The sequence below is a fragment of the Prosopis cineraria genome, unplaced genomic scaffold (assembly GCF_029017545.1).
Source record: "Prosopis cineraria cultivar Desert tree isolate PC_DT_omini unplaced genomic scaffold, ASM2901754v1 PC11, whole genome shotgun sequence".
In the NCBI taxonomy this organism is placed as follows: domain Eukaryota; kingdom Viridiplantae; phylum Streptophyta; class Magnoliopsida; order Fabales; family Fabaceae; genus Prosopis; species Prosopis cineraria.
In genome coordinates this window covers 44524765-44549148 of record NW_026555342.1, presented here as the reverse complement: position 1 = coordinate 44549148, position 24384 = coordinate 44524765, and the positions used below count along the sequence as shown (strand labels likewise).

The window sequence follows — 24384 nt, the reverse complement described above, 5'->3', positions numbered from 1 at the left end:
AGCTTTGGCTGTGTTTGATTACTTGTCCTTGTGGACTGGTGTATCCATGTTTGTTTTCGTGGCATAAGCCGCGTTTGGTTATTTATCCTCATGGATTATATGTCCACATTTGTAACTTGCTCTGTTGAGTTCTCAAAATTTTACATGTTGATTAAAGTGTTTTCCAAAAATTTATATGATTTTGGCTATTAATTTTATCACTTAAATTATATGTGAATAAATTATTTTTTTAAACATTATAGCGTAAATTATTTTCAACTTATTCATATTTTACAATTAAGGATGTGACTTACAGGTTTATAAAATCTTGAGGAATTATTTTTAATTAGTTGGCACCATTATTAGAGTTTGTTGATTTTAAATTTTAAGAATTTTACGATGGGAATGCTATTTACTAAAAAACTTATTTTTGGTCTCAGATTTGTTAGTCGACGTTGATCCCCCTTGATCTCTGAAGGGCAACCTAACTACAGTGGGTGAAAATTTTTGATTGGTACTATTGCTTTTAATGTAAATATATAATTTGTATGTCTTTTTGAGTTAAAAGAAAAAGTAGATGCTCCACATAGCTTGTTGGTAGACTTTATTTTGGTTTATATATTGGTTGTTGGTTGGAAGGAGCTATGCTCCTGATTTATATCATTATCTGTAGAAACTTTTGTTGTAAAATTTTCGAGAGATCCTAATTATAGGGGAGGTTTTTCCGAAATTTCTACAAAAATGTCAACACTTTCTTATGACAATTAGCTTATAAATATATATATATATATATATATTATTTTAATTCTCATGTAATTTGATTAATTTTCATTCTTTTCTTTGTAAAAATGGAATAAATTTTCATTTTGTGGCTTACAGGAATGTGTGAGTGGGTTGCACCCATACCGGTTACCCTATATTTTTGGGGCATGACAATAGAGACTTAATTTTACATGAGTTTAAGTTTTTTTTTTTGGAATTTAGTTCAATCTAAAAGAGAAAAATTAAAAGAATTTTAACAGAAAAAAAACCAAAATATCCTTGTTATTGAGAATTATTAGTTGTTAATTTTCTTACTTCACTTATTAATTTATAAATATGAGTTGTAAATTGCATGAGTTGACATGTCAGTAATTATATAAGAGTTTTTCAATCATAAGAAGTAATATCAGTTGTTAAATTACTAACTTTAATTGTTAATTTAGTTATAAATTACTAATAGGCATCGTAATTTACCAACACCCATTGTAAATTACTAACAGGTCTTATAATTTATAACTGATATTAGTAAATTAACAAGTAAAGTTAGCAACTTAACAATTAATATTATTGATTATTTAGCAAACTGATATAATTTACAAATGATATTAGTAAATTAACAAGTGCAATAAGAAAATTAATAACTAGTGATTTTATATAACATATGAAGAGTATCTTGATCTTTTTAATGTTAAAATTCTGTTAACTTTTCTTTCTTGAATTAAATTAAAATTTTAAATTTTTTGGGACCCAAATCAAATTAAGTCTCTATAATGGTTCTTAGTTGAAATTCTCCCCCAAAAAAAAGAGAAAACTGTATTCAACATTCAAGTATGAATACACATGTGGAATTTTAATTCTGTTTACAGAGCCTTAAAATAATAAAAGAATTAATTCAAATCTACCTAGAATTAGGGGTGTTCAGCCTAAACCCGTCCCGATTGGCCCGGTATCGTCCCGATCATATCGGGACGGGTCTGGTCCCGGCCCGAAAATAATCGGGACGGGACTTTACGGGACGGGACAGAAAAGGGGTTCGGGACGGGACGGGACACGGGATTACCATCGGGACGTCCCGTCCCGTCCCGAATATTATATATATTATTTTTTATTTTAAATATATTAATTATATTAATATAATTTATACTTATATTAATTATATCAATTATAATTTTAATACTTGCAATTCTTATTTAAAACTAAAGTTTTTTATATTGATAATTTTAATAGTATGGAGTAAATATGGCGATATCTTTCTTTATAATATATTAATTATATTAATATAATTTATTCTTATATCTATCTATTTAATAACTTTTATTTATAACATATTTCTTGCTTATTTTTAGAAGAGTAATTAGCTTAGTACACCTTCACTAAAATAGAAGAATAATGATTTGATGTTGTGTTTGACTTGCCTGTTGCTAATCTTATAGCATAAAAATCACTTGTATTTGTCATTATAATATGTAGTTATGATTAATATAATTCAATAGTTGATTTTAAATTATTGTTATTTATGTGTTTGTGTTGTTTTGATTTTAAACTTAATAAATTATATGATTTAAAATTTTAATGAACGTTATTATTCAGATCTTTTTTCGATGTTATTCCATTTATCGGGACGGCGGGACGTCCCGATCTTGTCCCGGTCCCGTCCCGACTCTTAACGGGACGGGACGACTTTCGGGACGGGACGGGACACGGGACCAAAATTCTGTCCCGATCTTTTTTTGGGGACGGGACACGGGACGGGGGTGTCCCGGTCCCGTCCCGTCCCGTCCCGTGAACACCCCTACCTAGAATCAATAGATAATAATATAAGGTATTTAACTAATCTAAATATCTTATTTTATTTGATGTAATGCTTACATATAAAATAAACTGTAAATGCTAAATCAAATAATACTAAACCTATATAGTTAATTAAATAATAATAAACCTTCAATACTAAATCAAATCATATATCTTTTCCATCACTTGTGCGAGCGTTTCCCTCGTTCATCAATCGACCACCTTCTCTCCCACTGCAACACATAATCAATTAAACACCACGAACTAGAAAGCCATCGTCGATCTCGTCACCCCTTACACATCCTTCACCGTTACCATGGCTAATTCCTGCAAAATTTTCTTACTCTAGCACCTCATTCACTTCTTCTATTCTTCTACCACAAAAGCGCAAACTAATTATCTTTTACCCGCCTGCTCAAACAAAGAAAATTTCACTGCCAATAGTGCCTTTCAATCCAACCTGAACACCCTCCTCTCTTCCTTAGCTTCCAACAACGCCACCAACGCCGAGTTCTTCAACCTCACCGTTTCTGGCGGCGGCGACACCGTATATGACCTCTTCATGTGCCGGGGTGACGTCAACCTTCAACTGTACCACCAGTGCGTCCTTAACGCGATCCAACGCTTACCTTCGGAGTGCAAATTTTGGAAGGAGGCCGCAATCTGGTACGATGAGTGCATGCTACGCTATTCCAACCGCGTCATCTTCTCCACCGAAGACACATCGCCTAAACTAAGCTTCTACCTCTGGACCACATCTAATATATCCGACGAGGTGAACCTGACGAGTTCGTTGCTGACCACGATGAACGAGGCGGCGGACGAGGCGGCGCAACCGGCTTTGGGGAAAAAGAAGTATGCGACGAAAGAAGAGAGAATTTCAGGGTCGTCTCGAACTCTGTATTGCCTTGTTCAGTGCACGCCGGACCTTTGGCCCCATGATTGCAGAAGGTGTCTGGGTGGTGCGATTCAGGAACTTCCAGGGTGTTGTGAGGGCATGTCAGGAGGAATGGCTTTTTATCCGAGTTGCAACGTTCGTTATGATTCGTATCGCTTCTATCGTAATACTCAAGTAGGAAGGACGACGCCGACACCACCTGTACTTTCTCCTCCGGCGAACAATTCTTCGCATCCCAAAGGTAAAAAGACAGAAAGAAAGAAAACTTTGGTACCTTTTATTTCTTCTGGCGCAATAGCGGTGGTTTTATTCATATGATACTCTCTGCGTCCCAAATTATAAAATATGTTTAAATAAAATTTCATACATACATCAATAAAATTTATTAAATACACTTTACAACTTTACTTTTTCAAAACAAAAATATAAACTTTTAAAAATACCCTTTATTTAATACTCCATTAATAAAAGAATATTAAAGAAAGAGAATATATGGGAAAGGTAACTTTCAAAAAGTATCATTAATAAAACTTTATTTTTATCAAAGTGTCTTATATTTTGAGACGTTGAATCTTTTCTGAAAGTAATTTATAATTTGGGATAGAGGGAGTAATAAAAGAAGATTAATTTTAATTCTATTTATAAAATAATTTATTATTTTCTATATTTGTCCTTTTACCTTGATGTCCTCATTAAATGTTAGGAAATTATTAATAATATTTCTTTTTATCTTTACTAGGGTGTAAAGATGAAAATTTATTAAATTCTAAGACAAAACTAATGAGATTTAATTTTTTTTTATTTTAATAAACCATACTAAAAATTACTTATAAATAGGACTAGGGCTCTCTTAATTTTGAATAGGTCCTGTAATTTATTTATGGTGCAAAATATAGATTCAGGTCAAGTAATAGGAAACATATAGATTATAAGTTACCTCTAGCTAAGTTCTCTCAATTTTGAGCTAGGTACCTGTAATTTATTTAATTTTAATTTAGTCTTGTAATTTAATTTATTAGATTTGTTAAACCTTAATGCCCCAAAAAAAGGTCATTAATATCCCTAATATGAAGGGATATTTATTTGTACAATTTTGTAATAAATACTAAATGAAAAAAATAAAGCCCCAATTCTTCTCCCTGTTGAAGAATGAAAATATTTCCACATTCCCAAAATAATACTTAATTATTAAGTTAGCCTTAATCTAGTTATTAATAATTATTTATTCCCTTTCTACAGACTACAATTCTCTATATTTTGTAAGATCCTTTAGTCCACATATATGCACATAGATGTCGCTATATATCATTTAAAAGGCTTTATTACTTATTTAAAGAATTATAGAAAAAATGGTTTTGCATCTACTTTGGAATTTACAAAAAAAAAATTATAGCTATTGAAATGAACATAAATCCTAATTTTCATGAAAAATGTATAATTATAGGAAAAAAATATTTTAATGAAAATATTAATGATGAGATCATAAATTCAGCTGAAGATTCTTTTCATATTGAATATTTTTATAAATTTTAAATCAATCAATTTCTTCTATTGAGAGTCAATTTGAACAATTTTTAGAATATGAAATCATTTTTTATTTTTTATTTGAATCCAAAAAATTTAAAACTTTGGATGATGATGAATTGAAAAAGTTTTGTATTAATATTGTTCTTAAGTTTTAATGACAATTATAATATTGATGGTTTTGATTTATTTTCATAATTAAAATTTTTGAGAAATATTAACAGAAGAAATTAACACAACAGTTAAAATATTAAACTATGTCAAAAGATTAGATACTTTTCCAAATGTTTGTATTGCTTATAGAATATTATTAACAATATCTATAACAATTGCTACTGCAAAAATAAGTTTTTCAAAATTAAAATTGCTCAAATCATATTTGAAATCAAATATATTACAAGATCGATTGAAATGGACTAGTCTTATTATATATTAAGAGTGAAATATTAGAATTAATTGATTACAAAACTTTGTTATCTGATTTTGCAACTCAAAAAGCTAGAAAAAGTAATATAAGAATTGATAATTTATTATATATTAAGCCTCTTTACTTATTTTGCCTTAGGCTTTAAAATCCTATGACATGGCCCTGCCAAAATATAAGACACTTAGAAAAGATTAAAATTTCATTAAATAGGCTTATTTTAATATTAATCTTTCTCTCTCTATAATTAGTTTTCATCCATTCTTTTTTCATTATATTAAATTATTGATATTTTTAAAAGTTTATATTTTTATTTTAGAAAAATAAAGTTGTTAAGTATATTTAATAAGGTTTATTGGTATGTGATGAGATTTTTTCTAAAACTGCTTTATAATTTGGGACAGATGAAGCATTTGGGTCCCTATATTTTTATTTTTCAGTGCTCTAAATTCCTCAATTATGGTGTTATAGAAACCTGAAATATCAAAAAATAAAAGTGTAGAGATTGAGAATATCAAAAAAAAAATATAAGAACATATAACAAAACTCAAACAAAGTGCAGGAACCTAAAGTTATATTTTTCCTTTATTAAAAGCCCATTTAATTGAAAACTCTAATTCTATCGATAGATCCCTAAAAATGATAAAAGAAATAATAATTTAAATTTGAATCTTAGGTTTAGTTCAAATTATAAAGATGCTAATATATAAGATAATGATAAAATAAATAATAGATCATGATCCTAATGGATAAATATGCTTAGTTAATTATCCCTAATGAGTAATCCAAATGTATATCTTGAAGAAATCCTAGTTAGTCAAGTTATCCATTATTCCATATTCCATCACTCATATAGGTATGTATCCCAGATAGTTAGCGGGGAATATTAATCAATAGTAAGGGGAAAAAACAGGATTTTAATAATGCAAAGGGAAAATAACATTAAAATCTATTTGAATTATCTAAATAATATTTTGGTTCCTCATAATACTATAATTTCTCTAAAATCTCTAAGGACTTTTTTGTCATTGAGAAATTAATGTAAAAGACTAAATTATCCTTGATTGAAAAATCCTAAGCTTCATAATAGATACTTGCGAACTTGCAAATTGCTATTAAATTTTTATAATTTTAGGAAGAAAAATTGTTAATATCATAGCAGAACTTTTGAATGACAATTGATATTTACAACACTTAAAAAATATCAAAATTTTAAATGTGAACTTACAAATTAATTTAAATTCTTGTGAATTTAAAAAGAAAAATTATGAATCTTAGAACAAAACTTATGAATGGCAATTGATACTTGCAACACTTGAAGAATATTAAAATTTCAAATGCAAACTGGTAAATTACTATTGAATTCTTACGATTTAAAAAAAAAGTTATAAATTTTAGAACAAAACCTACAAATTAAGAGTGCAAAATATCTATTCTAAGGCATAGGATTTTTATTTTAAACAAAATAATTTAAATTTTATATTAATTCTTTAATGATAGAAAAGTTTTTAAAAACTTTAAAAGAATTATGATATTATGATATTTTAATATTTTAAAATATTATTTACATAATTTGAAAGACTTTATTATCATTTTTTTTCCTGGTGCAAATTCCTTTCTAAGTCACGATTCTTTTCACAAAGACAACGTTTTGCGGACGGGTGTGTTTTCAGGCTGAAGAGAAGAAAAGTCGATCAACATAGACAAGAAGAGAAAATTAATGTCAATAATGGGACCCAATTATTTGACTGCCTATGCGAGCCCAGCTAGGAGTCCTCATTTGCATAATTTTAAAACTTTTTTTTTTAAAATAATTAATGATTCTTCTAATCTTACTACTTGTTTATTTATGTCTCATTTAATAACAAAGAAATATTTTTGGTGGAAATAGAAATAGAAGTGAAAAATTAGGTAGGGTTTGAAAGTATGTTCAATAAAAAAATGAAAGTGAAATAAAAAATAATAATAAATATAGCTATATTTTAAAAAATTAGAATACCTATAAAAATTTTTTGAAGAAAAAGTCCATCGTCTTCATTTATCATCTACCAATAAACATCCACCATCTTCCATTTATTGACCACGACCGTGACGAGGAATAGTCCAAGAATCAAATCCAAACAAGAAATCTTGCCAAAGTTTGATGAAGCAAATTGAAGAGCTTCCATCATATTGATTTAAAGACTTAATTAATATTAATTTTTATAAAACATTTATTTGTAATTTTATTTGTCCTTAATGTAATATTTTAAGTTTTTTTTATTTTATATGTCAATCAATATCACTAGTGCATCATTTTTAAATATTAAAGAAAAATTATGTCACATATAAATTTAAGACACTAGACGTGCAATCCTAACAAATATTTGAAGGACAAAAATGTCTTTAAGCTTGTATATAAGCCCCCACACACTTGCCTTCAACACACCTCAAAAACACTACTAATTAACACAGCGCATCACTACCCCTTACCATGACGTTTGTGATTATGGGATGCCACAAAACTTTCGTCCTTTTCTTCTTTATTTGCTTCCTCTGTTCTTCCACTACTGAAGCTCAAACGTTTTATCTCGTCCACGCTTGCTCTACTGACGGAAACTTCACTGCTAATAGTGCCTATCAATCGGACCTCACCACCCTCTTCTCCTCATTAACCTCCACCGCCGTCTCCAATGTCCACTTCTACAACACCACCGTAGCCAAGGGCGGCGACACTGTATACGGCCTCTTCATGTGTCGTGGTGACGTCACCCTCCAGTTGTGCCACGAATGCGTCGTTGACGCGAGCCAGCGAATCCGTTCCGAGTGCAGGTTCTCGAAGGAGGCCATAATCTGGAACGACCAGTGCTTGCTTCGCTATTCCAACTGCTCCTTCTTCTCCACAGTCGACACGAGCATCAGAAACGGTTACTACAACACCGCCAATATGACCAACCAGGAAAGGTTCATGAGATTATTGTTTTAGGTTGCATAGATACGGATACGAGTATCAAATACAATATGGCATGATACGGGGATACGACAAATTTTCAAAATTTTAGGATACAGGTGCGGGAATATTTATAATGTATATTTCAACATTTTGTGATGTAAGTATAGGTATTTTGATTTTTAAACAAGAATTTCTAAAGTAATATAAAGATATTTATAGTAATTAACTAAAATATTAAGTGTTTTTTTAAATTTTTAAGTGATATAGTAAAAAATTATTGAAAAAAAATCATATAACAAATGTTAGAATATGGGATACATATGCAGAAGCATCCTACAAGTATCGTATCGAATACGTATCGGATACAGGTACGTTTACTTTTTTGAAGTATCCGTACTATATAGTTATTGTTCGATGTTATGAACAAGACAGCGGATGAGGCGGCGAAACCTGCTGTCGGGAAAAAGAAGTATGAGACGACACGAGTGAATAATATTTCGGGGTCTCAAACTTTGTATTGTCTAGCTCAGTGCACGCCGGACCTTTCACCCCAAGATTGCAGAAAGTGTCTCAGTGTTGCAATTGGGAACCTTACATGGTGTTGTCAGGGCAGTGAAGGAGGAAGGCTTCTATTTCCCAGTTGCATCATTCGTTACGAATTGTATCCCTTCTATCGTTCTCTGGAGCAACAAGTGGTGCCGGCGCCGGCACCCGCTGCACTTCCTCCCACAGCTTCTTCATCATATCCCCAAGGTATAGTTAAATTATATTCCCTCCCACCATAACATAAGTCATTGTCAACTAACTTGTCCTTTTTGGAAAAACTTGATTAATATCTTGATATTTTAAAAATGTTTATATCTTTTTTATTTATGCTCTTAAGTAAAATATTTAAAGTACTCTCGTTATTTACATTAACCTCATTAAAGCAAGGGTATAAATAGAAAATATATATATATATATAATTTACTCAATGATATATATTTTGAACTAAGAAATGCTTTTAGAAAACAACGTATATCCAAAAAGAGTGTGTTTTTTATGGCTACACGTTAGAAAGGGTTATAACGGGTTAATTAAACTATAGAACCATTAAATCATTGTTTTAATTAGTTTAATAAAATATTTTGTTTACAATCAATTTGATTTTAATTATGGTTTTGACCATTTCAATTTTCAATACTAGGCTTAAACATAAAGTTTTGAATTTGAGATTATTTGAATGTGAAAATGTTTTTAAGAGGGTCTGAATTGAGCCCACAATGTTCGAAACTAAGTAACTTAGTTATCATGTAACTATATAAAAAATATGTTTTTTTTATTTCAACAGCTTCACTAACTTCATCTTCATCCCTTAGTAATAAATTGTATTATTCTCAATACTAATTCAAAACATTAGAAATCTATATAAGTAAAGTTTAAAAAATTATAAAGACTAGCTCAAATTCAAGCCCAAACCTGTTCTTGTTAGGCTTATAAATGTAGGGCTTAAGAGCCTTTTTACACCAAAATATCTTTCTTCTTTTTTCAAGCCCAACCTTTATATAGGCCTAAAAGCATAACTGACGTTAACTAAGCATGACCTTTATTGACAGCTTTATTAATAGTGCTTCTCCAATGATTACAAGTGAGAAAACAGGATAGGCTCAAACCAAAAAAGCCTGATTATTCAAAAACCTCCTTGTTTACAAAGCCTAGCCCTTGAGCCTACGAGCTCAAAGCCAACCTTGAGGACTTTAGGTCCTTTTAAATTTTTTTCTTAAAAATAAATATATAAAAATAAAACAAATTAAACTATAAATGATTAAATATTAACCAATTAAAATACCAAATCATTATTCAAATTGCTAAAATTAAACCAAACAAAACTAAATAAACCAACTAAGTTTTCTCTAAATATCAAAACAATAATATCAAAACATTAACAGCAACATCATGATGATCATGATAATTTTCATCACTATCATATTTAATATTAACAATATTTGACTGTGCTTCAATATGAGTTGGCTCTTCAGTGACAAAAATATCAAGATTTTCTTTTTTTATTTAGGCTTAGTTTTTATTTTTTAAAATTGTTTACAAACATTTTTACTATTTTTTTCGTATTTGAAATCTCTTCCTTCTCATTCATAAATATTAATAATTTTTATTAAAAATATATATATGCGGGCTTAAACGGGTCACACTCAACCCAAAGGGCTAGTTTGTTATTTTTGAGCTCATTAGGGCCAGCCTTTTTAAACATATTTGACTCTTAGTATGCCTAAAACTCAAGCCCAGCCCCCCATTTAAGAATTAAAAAAATTAAGTACTTTAATGTAAATGAATTATAAATTTCAACTTCATAAAGTCTCTTAGGGCTTAAATGAAATTTCTCCATTCCATGAGACTTTATTGAAATTAAGTCTCTTCTATATGAAACTATAGTGACTTTGGAGCTAATCCCAAATGATTTTTGAGACACATGGAACTCATCATGGATATCAGACAGATGATATGGTATTGTTGTCCTGTATGCAATTGGTCCAATTTTTTTTAAGATTTCAAATGGACCAATAAATCTGAGAGTCAAATTCTTGGTTCAAATTGACCTCCCATACCCAATCATCGATGTAACCTTGAAAAATACATAGTCCCTAACCATAAACTCCAACGATCTCCTTCTCTTATCTGTGTAACTTTTTTATCTACTATAAGCCATTAGTAGCTTTTGTTTAATCAACTCTATTTTTTAGGTAGAGCCAGTAATTTGGGCAGGTCAGGCTTATTCAAATTAAACTTAAAGTATCATACCTTTTTAAAAAGCTCATATAGTCAAGCCCGACCATATCATTTTTCGATCAGGTTCGGGCTAGCCCATTAGACTTAGCCAAAATTATTGACTCTGCATACATATAGAGTTGGAAATTCAAATAGTTAGGCTTATTTATATTGAGCTTAAAGTATCCAACCCTCTTAAAAAAAGCCCACATAACCAATCTCAACCTTAACTTTTTTCAAGCAGGTATTGCTCTATTTTAGGTAGTTTGATCCACCAAATCGAATCCCAACAAACTCCTCTCATTTAACTTTGTCCAATAGAGCAAAGATCTACACTTCCTCTCATATAATGCCTAATAAGGCACCATCTAAATGCTTGAGTGATCACAGTTGTTGAAATTAAGTCTCTTCTATATAAAATTATAGTGATTTTTTTGCTAATCCCAAGTGATTTCTGAGCTAATCTCCTCAAGTGATTTTTGAGCCCGTTATTAACTATTGAACTCTTGCACCATTGGCCCAAATCCATGCCTAAATTATAATTCAATCTAACTCAATCCTTGCATTATTACTCCTTGAACAATTTTTCTTTAACTTAACCAACTCTGTTAGAATATATAGAATAAGGTTTACCCACGAATTCGATCCATTCTTTCCTATACTAAATGGTGAAATCTAATTTATCCTTAACGACGACATTATATTGAGACATGTACTATTTTTTGCTTAAACAGGAAAAGGGAAAGGCCATTTAGCATGGACTATTGTCATAATTGTGGCTTCTCTTGTTAGTTTGGGGTTACTTTTTTGTTTCGCCTACTATCTTACAAAGAGTCAATGGAAGAAGAGTCATAGGGTTCACCTCAGACAAAAATATTGTGAGTAATTTTCATGTTATCTCTTTATATTTTGGCTACGATGGGAGTTGTGAGTAAACTTTCAATATACTTTTTTTTTGTTTGTTTGTCTAGTTAGAAGTGAAGGCCCCAATTTAGAGCCTTTACAATTCAATTTAGCCACCATTGAAGCTGCAACTAGCAAGTTTTCAGAGGAAAATAGTTTAGGCAAAGGTGGATTTGGACAGGTTTACAAGATGACAATGCAAATAATACTATCAACATAAATGTTAAATATATGTGCTCTTGTGTTCATATATTGTTCCTTTTAATCCAAATAATTAACCAATAATCTTATTCTAGGGCATTCTTTCAAATGGCCAAGAAGTAGCTGTAAAGAGACTTTCAAAAAGTTCAGGCCAAGGTGCAAAAGAATTTAAGAATGAGGTTCTATTAATAGCCAAACTTCAACACAGAAATTCGGTGGCATTAATAGGATTTTGCATTGAAGAGCAAGAGAAAATACTTATTTATGAATATGTTCACAACAGAAGTCTTGATTACTTTCTATTTGGTTAGACTCTTCTAAACTCAATTTTTACTTTTTAGTTGAAATTTATAGTCTATATGGTACATTATTATTCATCCTCCATGCCTTTCATTATTTGTTAGAATTAAAATTATCTTTATTTATTTTGTCACTTTTGTCACTCACATGTAAATTTATGTATAGGCTCCGAAAAAGGCCAAACATCATTAAATTGGCTACGGTGCAATAAAATCATAGGAGGAATTGCTCGAGGAATTCTTTATCTTCATGAATATGCTCGTCTTAAAATTATACACTGTGATCTCAAGCCAAGCAATATCTTATTGGATGATGAAATGAATCCATAAATTTCAGATTTTGGCTTGGCTAGGATGGTTTCTATCAATGAAGATGAGGGAAATACAAGTAGAATTGTTGGAATATAGTGAGTTCTTAAAAAATTAGCTTTAACTCCATGTAGCTTGATATTACTGGATTTAATATATCTTGTCACTATTTTTTATAGTGGTTATATGTCTTCCGAATATGCAATGTACGGACAATATTCAAAAAAATTAGATGTTTTTAGTTTTGGAGTTATAGTTTTAGAAACTATAAGTGGAAAGAAGAATACAAGCAATGATCAATCTCAATATGCTGATAGCCTCTTAAGTTATGTAAGTGGTGTTGATGTGCTTCTCTCATAATTTTTATATAATCTCCTTAACGACCGTTAAGAAATGATAATGATTATTGCACATTGGAATATATATTTAATTAGTTTTGTGTAATTGTTGTAGGCTTGGAATCATTGGAAGGATGAAAAGTTGTTGGAGATATTGGATTCAAATGTGAAAGAATTTGGATCATACGAGGAAGTGCTCAAGTGCATCCAGATTGGTTTGTTATGTACTCAAGAAAATCCAGATGTAAGGCCTTCCATGGCAACAGTTGTTTCATATCTTAGTAATGATTCAATTCAACTGCCATTTCCACAAGAACCTACATTCTTTTTGCTTGCTAGTCGAATGGAGTCTACCACCAGATCTCAAAGGAAAGAATCATGCTCTGTTAATGAAATGTCTACAAGTGAATTCTTTCCTCGCTAGTACAATGCTTATATTTCTTGTTCCTCTTAGATATGAAGACTGGTTAATTTACTCAATTATATAAAGATAGAAAGATAGAATATTAATATCTTGTACTTCTATTATTTGTATATTAAATGACAATTAATGTGTCATTCGTTACATGAAATTTAAGGTCAAATAGAGGATGATTAACAACCGTCCTTTATTGGAAAAAAATAATCATCCTCTATGGTTAGATCTTTGTAGTGTGTCCTGAAATTTTTTTACCAAATACAATTGGTATCATTAACTTTTGATTGGTGCAATGTTACCTTAAAAGTTTAAAAAATAATGCAATTAATATCACCCTAAAATAATGTTTGACTAACGTTAACCATTATTTTGAGTGTTAAAGAGTAATTTTGCCTCAAAAGTTTGTCTAAAAGAGTAATGGATATGAAACTATAGGATATTGTGCACAAGGGGACTGAAGTAGAAAAGTTGGAGTTTGACTCTACTGATTGTTGTTGAGTGCTTTCATAGATGTGTTGAAGGTGTGAAAAAGCCTAAAGTGGTTCCAGTGTTTCACGTTGTATAAGGATCATGGTTATTTAATGGTCAAGAAAAATAGTCTAGTAATTTCCTATGAGAACTATGAAGCCAATGGTGCAGTTAAATATAAGAAGTTTTCATCTTACAAGCATAGAATGGTTGTATTGGTCTAGCTGACCAATTAGTTATCTAGTTAATATTTCAACAAGTTGTTCCCTCCTTGTTGTTGGCAAGTTGAGTTAATCATGGTTAGTTGTTAGTTAATCATGATTAATTATTACCTTAAGTCCATATATATGGTTGAAAGCTAGGCATTTAGAAGGAGGTATATTGTGTTAACCTCACCTCACCCCATGTGTATTAGTTGTCATTACCTTTAGTTAAGGGAAAAATTATGGTTGTAAATCTTTCAAGTGAAGGATTATGATGGTGTAATGTTGTATCATCTTTATCAATAAATGTTCAATCTTCTTCTCTATTCAATTCTCCAATCTTAACAAAAAGAAAAACTGAAAGGTATTCTTTTATACTCTTCAATTTTTTCATTACATTTCCCCTTTGGAAAAGGTTTCCTATTAATTAATGTAGCTTAATTTTTTTTTTTTGTAAATGTGGCTTAAAAATTTTTGGCTAGTCAATCTTCATTAACAATAATTGTTCCATTTCCCCTCTAGCTTGGGAAATTGCTAGATAAGACACAGTCTCATAAATTATGTTATTGCTCAATTGCTTTCATTAAAGTAATTTTGCAAGTTATCATATGGAAATTAAAGCTTGAGGAATATGCTGTTGGATAGGGAGGCGTAGTGGAAGATTAAAATTTTAAAGTCCCTATCCTGATATGGACCAAACGAACTCGTTTAAGTCAAGGTGGATAGAAGAGTTACTTTTTTAATTCTTTAAAATTGGCCCACATTTAAATCTCAGGAGTTAACAACATAGATATGCTCCTTTTACCGATATCCACACAAACAGCTCTCTAACTTGAACAGCGTACTAGCGCTCTCAGCGTCCGTTCTTCTTTGAAAGTTAATTTTCCTTTCTATATAGTGTTTCGTGGCTCTCAGAATGTTTTTACCGTCAGAACTTTTCTAACTCTTTCTCACTGCCTTCATAAGGACGTCCCTATCTATATATAGATAAGAGTTTTTGTCTTCTACTTAAAAGCTCATGAAAATTTAATTAAATTTATCTTATAAATTTAATCCATAATATCATATCTAATTCGAATTTATCTTATAAATTTAAATTATAAAACTGACATGATATTCTCTCTTATTATGTTAGTTATTAAATTTAATCTATCATATAAAATTAAATTTAAAACTAACATAAGATAAGATAAGATAAGATAATATAATATAATATAATATATATCACATATACATATATATTTCAAATATATATATATATATTATCTATATTTAATTTTATATATCATATATATATCTAATATATATATATATACATATATATATTTATATTTTGAATTTTATATTTCATATAAATATATATATATATTTATCAAATAAATATTCAAATATATATATATATATATATATGTAATTCATTCACCTTATATTACATTTATTAAATCTAGACATATTCCAGATTCAATGAACTTGGACATTATAACTCGAGTTGGGCCGTTCTTGTGTGTGACTTTGCAGGCCCATGTGAAATTGGCAGTGGGCTAATTACACTATTAGCTCATAAGTTACAAGTGACATCTAGCAAGACATTGCAACTATCCAATTTACATGGGGATCGATGATCTAATGTAACCTATCATGCAATCATATCACATCTTTTTTGTCATGCGATATTTCGGTCAAGTATGAGACATGGACTTGTCATTCTCCTCTACCTGACCATTACTTTCTCAATCTCTGAGTAGACTGACAGTAGTAATGGAAAAACCCTTTTCATTATAGTATGGCCATACATTTTCTCAGTCTTACTCATTGAGGGGCCCAGTAATATCTTTTACTTAATGTAAGGGACAAATTCTATCTTGACCACTCATATTCGTTTGCATGAATATCACTAAACTCAATCATAGCCTTTATGATCACCCGGTCAAAAGTGACTTTTGACTAGGTCAAAGTTCAGTGGTCATCATGTAAGAATCTATGATAATCTCAGGTCAAAGAGTTTAGTGATATAATTACATATGAGATAAGCTTATAATTTGTACCATGCAGCTTTCTCATAGCGGGTCGGTTCAGCACCTTGTACTCTTTCAAGTGCTTATAACTTTAATTTGTATCTTTACAATTAATCAAAGTTATACCAGTCTTGTTTCATCTATGATCTCTCAAAGATAATCAACCAAGGACATTTAGGACAATCACTATAGTTTGTCCAGGGATACAGTTATCATATTGAACATGCAATTGTTATAATAACAATGTGCATAGTACAATGATTGGCCTTAGGGCACAATTTCCAACATATGCATCCTCAATTCTTTATTCCTGAATTAATGCTTGTGATTTGATTTTATAATGGTTGGGAGTAGGAATAGGTTAGTCTTCTAATAAAAGCATACAACCTGGCCTATTTTAAACCCAGCCTAGCTCATTTATTAAAAAAGCTCAAATCAGATTCAAGTTTTTAATTAGACTTATTTAGTTAAATGGACGAGACTTATTTTTTTAAAACCTAGCCTACAAGCCTAACAGGCTAGCCTATTTATAAACACACATATATTATGTAATATATCACAAACGCTTTAGTTTCACCATTGAATTTTTAATCATTATATTCTTTTTTTTATTTTTAGTTATATTTTCATTCATATGGGACTCATTAATTTTAATGTTTATAGTTGGCAAGTCCTTTCAATTATTATATATTATAATTAATAAATCAGTTTATATATTATATACTATAATAATCCTAAAATAATTTGAGACATTTAAAACTAAAATGCAAACCTATTTAAAAGTCTTACTTTTAAGTAGACTTTTAAATAAATTTTTAGGTCAGGCCAACCTTTAGGTAAGCTTAGACTTAAATCATGAAAAAAGTCTTATATAAGTTTCAAGCTAAACTCAGGCATATTTGATCAAAGCCTACCTCAACTTAATCTATTTTCACCTCTAATAGTGGTAATAATGTTTACATCATTTGTCAGTGGATTCTCAGCAACATTCTCTTAGCACCTCATTTTATGGTGTTGTGGCTCATGATGTCTTAGAGCTCGTAAAAATGTTTTATGTTTTGATCCAATACAAGTATCCCATTCTAGTTTTATTTCTCCCTTCCTTAGTATTAGTATTATATAGTTTGTAATGTAATATTTTCATTTTATCTTGCTAATATTTTTTTATTTTTATCAAAAGAAAACGAAAGAAAAATTTAACTGAAAACTCAATAGAAATATTATGAACAGATCTTAAAAATTATTTCACATCAAAATCCATGACATTTAAAAGAACTTTTAGAATCATTACAGTCTACAGAAATCATGATCAATATAACTATTTAGGTGAGTATCTACAACAAATTTCACATCAAAACTCAGCTCCGATCCATTCTGTAACATCCTGATTTAAAAAAAATAATAATAATAGGAATTTATATTATTTGAGATTATTCAGAAATAATAATATGGTTAAAAATTTAATTATAAATTAAAAACTTAGGTTTAAAATTATATAAGAAATATTTTGTTAAGATATAATTTTAAAATTTAAAATAAAAAAATATGTGTGTGTGTGAGTTAAAAAAAAATGGTTGAAGTAAAAAAAAACAGAGAGAGGCACTGTTGAAGTCCCACATCGATTAGATGTGGGAAGGTGAGGTGCCTCCTCACATATAAAAGGAGGAGGCACAGGCGAGGAGGAGCAGAAGGGAGAAAAAGAAAAGTTTATGCAATTGTAAAAATTGCAACTAAGGGTCCAAGATATAATTTAGAGAAAATTGCAAGTAATGGCCCAAAGGTTTGAATAATTAAATTTAGACCTATAATTTTTTTAATATAATTTTGGGACCCACAATCTCATTTTTATATTATTTTTCTCTCTTTCTCTCACGTTGCTCGGCGTCTTCTTGCAAGGGGGGATTATTTTCTTTTTCTTCAGGTATGTTCTAACTTTCCTGTTTAGATTAGCATTTAAAAATTTATTTAATTACAAAATTAATTTTATAGTTATTTTCTAAATAATATTAGCTTTCTAGTGATATGATTATTTTGTAGGATAGAGTAAATATTCTGATTAGAATTTTTCTATAGGATAGTTAATCTGATGATATGATGGATTAAACATATAGGTTAAAACTCTTAGGAATATAATAAATATTATAGAATATTTTCTTGAGGTTGAAACTCATGTTTAAGAATTTTTGAGTTAAAATCTAAATCTATATGGTTGAATTTATGTAGAATCTGAGATGTAGGGATAAACCTATAATTATTAAATATTTATTTAAGTATGAATAGGTATTTTTGAGGTTATAAAAAGGTGATTTGAGGCTTCAAGATAATTCTAAAATTCTTAATTTATTTTTGGATGAATTTTTAGAATATAGAAGGATGAAATTATGATACTAGAAGTGATTTGAGGATAAAAAAATAGTTTATTAGGGTACGAGAATTTTAGAAAAGAATTTGAAAAGTTAAATGAGACATAAATCTTAAATTAGTGTTGATATGGATTATAGATCTAAGACTTTCTAACTCTTTAAATTAGAGTTATTTATTTTAATGTAAAATTAATATATAGTATTGTGAAATAATTATGTAGATTATATTGACAAAAATAGTGGTAAAAAAGGAGTTGTGAAGGAAAACTTGTTATTCAAGACACAAGGTAACCATTATTAATGTGTTGTGATGGGTGTGTTTATGAATGGTTATGTGTTGTTTTATTGTTTGGAAAAATTATGAATTAATGAAAATAAATACTGTATATATATACTTGTTTGAAATTATTGTCAAGTGGGTCAAAAATTTATTTTTGTTTATCATGATGAGATATTATTGTTCGAATATATTCCTGTTTGGATATTTGAATTATGCATGACTTGTCAGGGTATTTTAATATATGGTGTTAATGGAAATTTTTGTTCAGTTAATTATTACCACATGGTAAGCCCTCATTGGACCCAATGAGTGGCGTGTCGCTTGGTCTAACTCACCTTTGGCCGGGTGATTTTGCGTCCGAGCATGGCGAAAGGAGGATATAAGGTGCAGTCATGCAAATTAAATACTTGTTCGGTTTGTTTGAAAGTATTATTCGGTTAAATGTTTTGTGTGCCCACTTAGCAATCGCATGATTAGTTACATTCGCATGCATCATTACATATTAATTTTTGGTTACTGGGACTTTTAAGTCTCATTCCCCGTGGTTAATATTTTTACAGGAGTGAGTCCAGCCGGGAAAGCACCAGAGGTATAACTATGGTGTATGAGACACCATCTTTTACGTTGCCTCTTATTTTGAATTATACAATGTATCTTGTGCCAACTTAGGACATATCTTTTTTGTGAAGCATGTAAACTCTAATCCTTTTTATTAAAAGTATTTATATGACTAAGAGGATTATGTCTGTCCATTTTGATGTATGATCTGATTTGAATATCATGCTATGAGGATTATGTCTGTCCCTCATGGTTTTAATTGTTTTTTTTGGATATTTTAAGACTTGTATTATGTTTTGGATATATCATGGTAAGAAAATTTTCTACCACGATAATAATTTTAATAATTTGCGAAAAATTGATTTGTAAATTTCAGGGTGTTACACATTCCCAGATAAATAGATTATTTTTGTTGGCTACTTTTTTTAACGACAATAATTTGAGCCAAACTTCACAAGTCAACCTGAATAAGTTTGAAAAGTCTTTAAGGTTGGGCATGGGAGTTTAGAAGATTTTCTTTGCTCCAAGCTGATTTGGGACCAAGCACCCGAAAGAATTTAGCTCAAATATACAAATTCTTTTTTTATTATTTATAAAATAATATAAAAATAAGATAAAAATTGAATATATTACTTTTTAAATCAAACTTGAAATTACATAAAAAATAAAATAATATTTAACAATTCTAGTATTCATGCCATCTTAGAAGTTCAATGAGTTAGGCCCAACTTAACTATACGGACATTTTGATATGTTATGGTATTTTAAGCTCCTAAATAAACTCAGTCCAAATTGAGCCTGATCTTAATTGAGTCTGACTCGCTCGAATTACCAACTTTAATATTTTTGTTGAGAATATAAAACTAATTTTGCCACCTTTTATCCAATGAATTTGATATCATCATGTAAGTGAGAAAATTTCAAAAAAAAAATTGATTAATTAATTTATTATTGTGAATTCATATTTTTTTAATTGATAAACTAATTAACTTATTGCATTTTGTTAATATTGAAATAAGTTTTTTTTATAAAAATGTAAAAAAAAAATTGATAGAAAGAAGAGAGGGAAGGGCTTCAGCCCAGAACAAACTACAAGTTACCCTACGATTGGGATAGGAATCTAAAGCATCGTCCTAAAATGATACATTTTTTTTTTATAACGAGCATGGTATAAATGGACTGAATTTTTTTATACTTATGAAAAACTTGTAAGAGATAGGCTATACCATTATCCCATTTAGTGGAAAAGATTCAAAAATAGAAAGATGGGCTTTTATGACCCATTTATTGGGTGTTGGGTATTGGCTTCTTTTGCTACAATACATAATGGAATTAAAAAAAAATAGTTTGCTCTAATATTTTTTATTCAATTATAATTCAATTTTTAAATTTTAATTTAATATAATTTAATTTTTAAATTTTAATTTGGTGCATTATAATGTTAATAATTTAAAATGTTAATCCCTAAGCTTCAATAATAACTTTATTCTTTATAATTTTATTTTTTAAAATGTAGGCCCCAAACTTTTAAATAGAGAAAAGAGAAAACTACTTTACGGTCCTACTTAACATAATTAATTACTCTCAAGTCCATTGACAACTAAACTTATGACTCCAAAGCTCAGTTGTCAATGAATTTGAGAATAATTAATTGTGTTGAGTGTAATTTATATGTAATTCACCCTAAATAAAATATATAGAGACTAAGGTGCAAGTATCAAAGTTTAGGAACTAAGTTTTAACCTAGTTAAAACTATAGAAGTTTAGTTATATCAAATCAAAATTCTAGAACTAGATTTTAATTGAATCATGACTATATGAATTGAGTTGTACAAAGGCAAAGTTTAGGGATTAAATTTTAACTAAATCAAGATTATATAAATTGAGTTGCATTAAGTCAAAGGTAAGGATTGGATTTTAACATGACTAATGACTAGTACAAAAAAATAAAAATAATAAATAATTTAATTTTTATAGTTTTAATTCAGTTAAAATTTAATTTTTAAATTTTAATTTAGTATAATTCAATGTCAATAGATTTTGAAAAACTTATATTATTACCCTATAATATAAATGTAGCTATATTACCCAATAATATTCCAATACGCTTCATCGTATTAGATTTAGGAGGAAAACATTTCATAACAAATGAAAAATATAAAAAAAGAATAAAAAAATAAATAAATAAATAAAGTTTTAGGAATCAGTAGCAACAAAAGTAAACTAAAGAGTTCCCCAACAGCTCCAATTAGTTGGCCATCATTATTTAATGGAACCATAACCCTTTGTTATCCCAAAAGGGTGGAAGAACCAATTATCAAAGCACGATCGAATGTACTTGCGTGGCTCTGCTCCTATGTCAAATCAAATTTAGTGCATGAGTTAATATCAATCAACTCATCAATTCAATAAATTAAAACACCTTTGTTTGCTTACCTATCACGTCAGCAATTAATATTTGGCTTCCATTTTGGTGCACATGAATTCTCTCATTCAAATAGCCCATTTTTTGCATTGGGTACGGTTAAAATTGAGTTTTGATTGAAGGAAATTCCTCAACATATATAATATGAAAACTCTAGCTTTTTATATATATATATATATGTATGTATGTATGTATGTATGTATGTATGTATGTATGTATGTATGTATTATTTATATTATAATAATAGCGTATGAGACTAAGTGGAATTGAATTTCTTTTCATGTAAGAAAGCATTTAGCAGGAGAGTAATGGAGAGAGATGCATGGCTCAAATGAAAGAAATATTGGTCATCTGAAAAGGAAGGTAAATTGGGTATTTTAATTTTTTTTTAACTTTGAAAGCAACTTAAATGTTGATAGCATGGTGGATGATTACAAAGAACATATTATAGAAGAAATTAATGCTGAAGAACCAAACGAAGCTGAGAAAAAAAAAAGTATGGAAACAAAGCAAAATAGTTTACTTTTACCAAATCACTTGGCCCATGGTTCTTAAAATTGTTCTTAAATATTTTACTATATCTTCAAACAAGATTTATAAATAGGCTATTGTGCATTGGGGCTATCAGAATAATTTCTAAAGGCTCACAAGTTTTGTTGTCCAAAAAGGATACTGCATATGGATGGAATCCTATGACAAAGCATTGTCATCCACTCCTCCATCATTTCCACTAGAAAAACAGGACCCATGTCAGATTGAGATGCAAACATTCCACTTGTTTTCAGAGTTAAAAGATACAACAACTTATAGACCTCTTAAGATGTAGATCAAGACTTTGATGATAACTAGTTAGAACAAATCACATAATACACTCCAGCAACTAGAAGGTGCTAAAAGGAAGAAAAAAGTTTGCTTAATCTATCATCAGATTAGGAATGCATCCACAGAAGCCTATGATAATTGAAATAGGAATATGCTTTATCTCTTTTTATCAAAGTCAAGTTTGTCTTGTAATAATCTTTATCAAAAGCCCCTTTTGACTTTTGAGCAAAGTTGTCAGCTTTGGTCAAGTTATTTTACTTTTATTTTTACTTTATGTCATGATTGTATAAAGTATGAAAGTATGTGAAATTAGTTTGTCTTCTTGTAATCATGAAGAGTCATCTTGATCCTCCTTACTTTGTTTATATAGGGAGCTCTTAGCTGGTTTGTAAGGCAAAAATCATTTCAAAATAAAATTTGTGTGTTTTCCTTTAAACATCTCTCTCTCTCTCCCCCCCTCCTGAAAGCTTGATTCTCTTATATCTTATTTCTGTCATACTAAGATTCAAAGTAAGCTCTGTACTTCCCTCTTTGTGAGGATTCTATGCACTAGAATGAATCTGACTAATGATCCATGAGAGTAAGCCCATGTCACTACGCTTAGCAATATGTGGATTGAAGTGTTGAGGGGTTAAGGATTCTAAAATAGCCTGAGTTTGCCTAAGAGAGGTAATAAGGGGCCTTATCAAGATCAATATACCTTGAGACATATAGATCTAAGGATTTTTTGGGATTAGACATACATAAGTCCTACTTGATGGGCTAGGCTCGGACTTTACTATATGAACTTTTTTATATATTAAGATATTTTGAACCTGATTTGAATAAGCTGAAGAAATTGAGCCCAACTTGAATTGAGCTCAGTCTACCTAAACTACAAGCTCTAATATTTTTGTCAAGCATATAAAACTAATTTTGCCACCTTTCATCTAATAAATTTGATATCATTACATAGGTGAGAAATTGTCAGAAAAATTGATTAATTAATTAATTAATTTTATTGTGAATTAATATTTTTTAATTGATAAACTAATTAAATTATGGCACAGAAATTGAATAGAAAGAGAAAAATCTTGTTTATTGCTTGAAAACTTTGATGCCAATATACAAAGACACTATGCTATTTATACTAATCTAAGTATGAAACAGAGCCAAGGAAGATAAATGGCATGTTACAATTATTTTGTTATTTGCATTAATGGTGGCAACACAACAGACCTCCATTTATGCTCTTCCATACGTTCCTTCATGGTAGCTGTTTTCTTCTCTTCAATGCAATTGTTCCATTTCTGTTTCATCCTCCTCAGGCTGAATAGAACTCACCCTCGAGTCAAATTCAACTTCTTCATCAATGTAAGGGGATAGATCAACAACATTAAAGGTGACAGACACTCCATAAGAACCTGAAAATTCCACCTTATAAGCATTGTTGTTGATCTTTTGTACAATCTTAAATGGTCCATCAACTCTTGGGAACAACTTGGTGTTTGGCTATTTAGAAAATCATTCCTTTCATAGATGTATCTAAACCAAGTCTCCTACCTTAAAAGTTTGCTATCTCCGATGCTTGTCATGTTGAGCCTTGTATCTTAAATTTTGCTTTTAAATTCACTCACAGACTTGCTCATGCAACTTCTTAATTTCCTTAGACTTTTCATTAACATCAGAGTTATATTGCTGCTTATCAAGTGAAGGGGTCAAGTCTAGCG

General features: G+C 29.7%; 1 protein-coding gene and 1 pseudogene across 1 annotated transcript; both read left to right on the top strand.

Annotated features, from left to right (window-relative positions):
- The first annotated feature begins 860 nt into the window (after positions 1 to 860).
- On the top strand, positions 861 to 3748 carry LOC129286546 (putative cysteine-rich receptor-like protein kinase 9). Its single transcript, XM_054922492.1, has 2 exons — positions 861 to 887; positions 2882 to 3748. Exons 1-2 carry the CDS (start codon positions 861 to 863, stop codon positions 3746 to 3748), a joined length of 894 nt encoding a protein of 297 aa, XP_054778467.1.
- Positions 3749 to 7851: 4103 nt separating this feature from the next.
- On the top strand, positions 7852 to 13547 carry LOC129286544 (cysteine-rich receptor-like protein kinase 10; annotated as a pseudogene).
- The last annotated feature ends 10837 nt before the right edge of the window (positions 13548 to 24384 follow it).

Coding starts and splice junctions, on each gene's coding strand:
- LOC129286546 (XM_054922492.1), top strand. CDS start 861: ATGTGTGAGTGGGTTGCACCCATACCG. Junction 888..2,881: donor AGTGGGTTGCACCCATACCG/GTTACCCTATAT, acceptor TTCTTACTCTAG/CACCTCATTCACTTCTTCTA.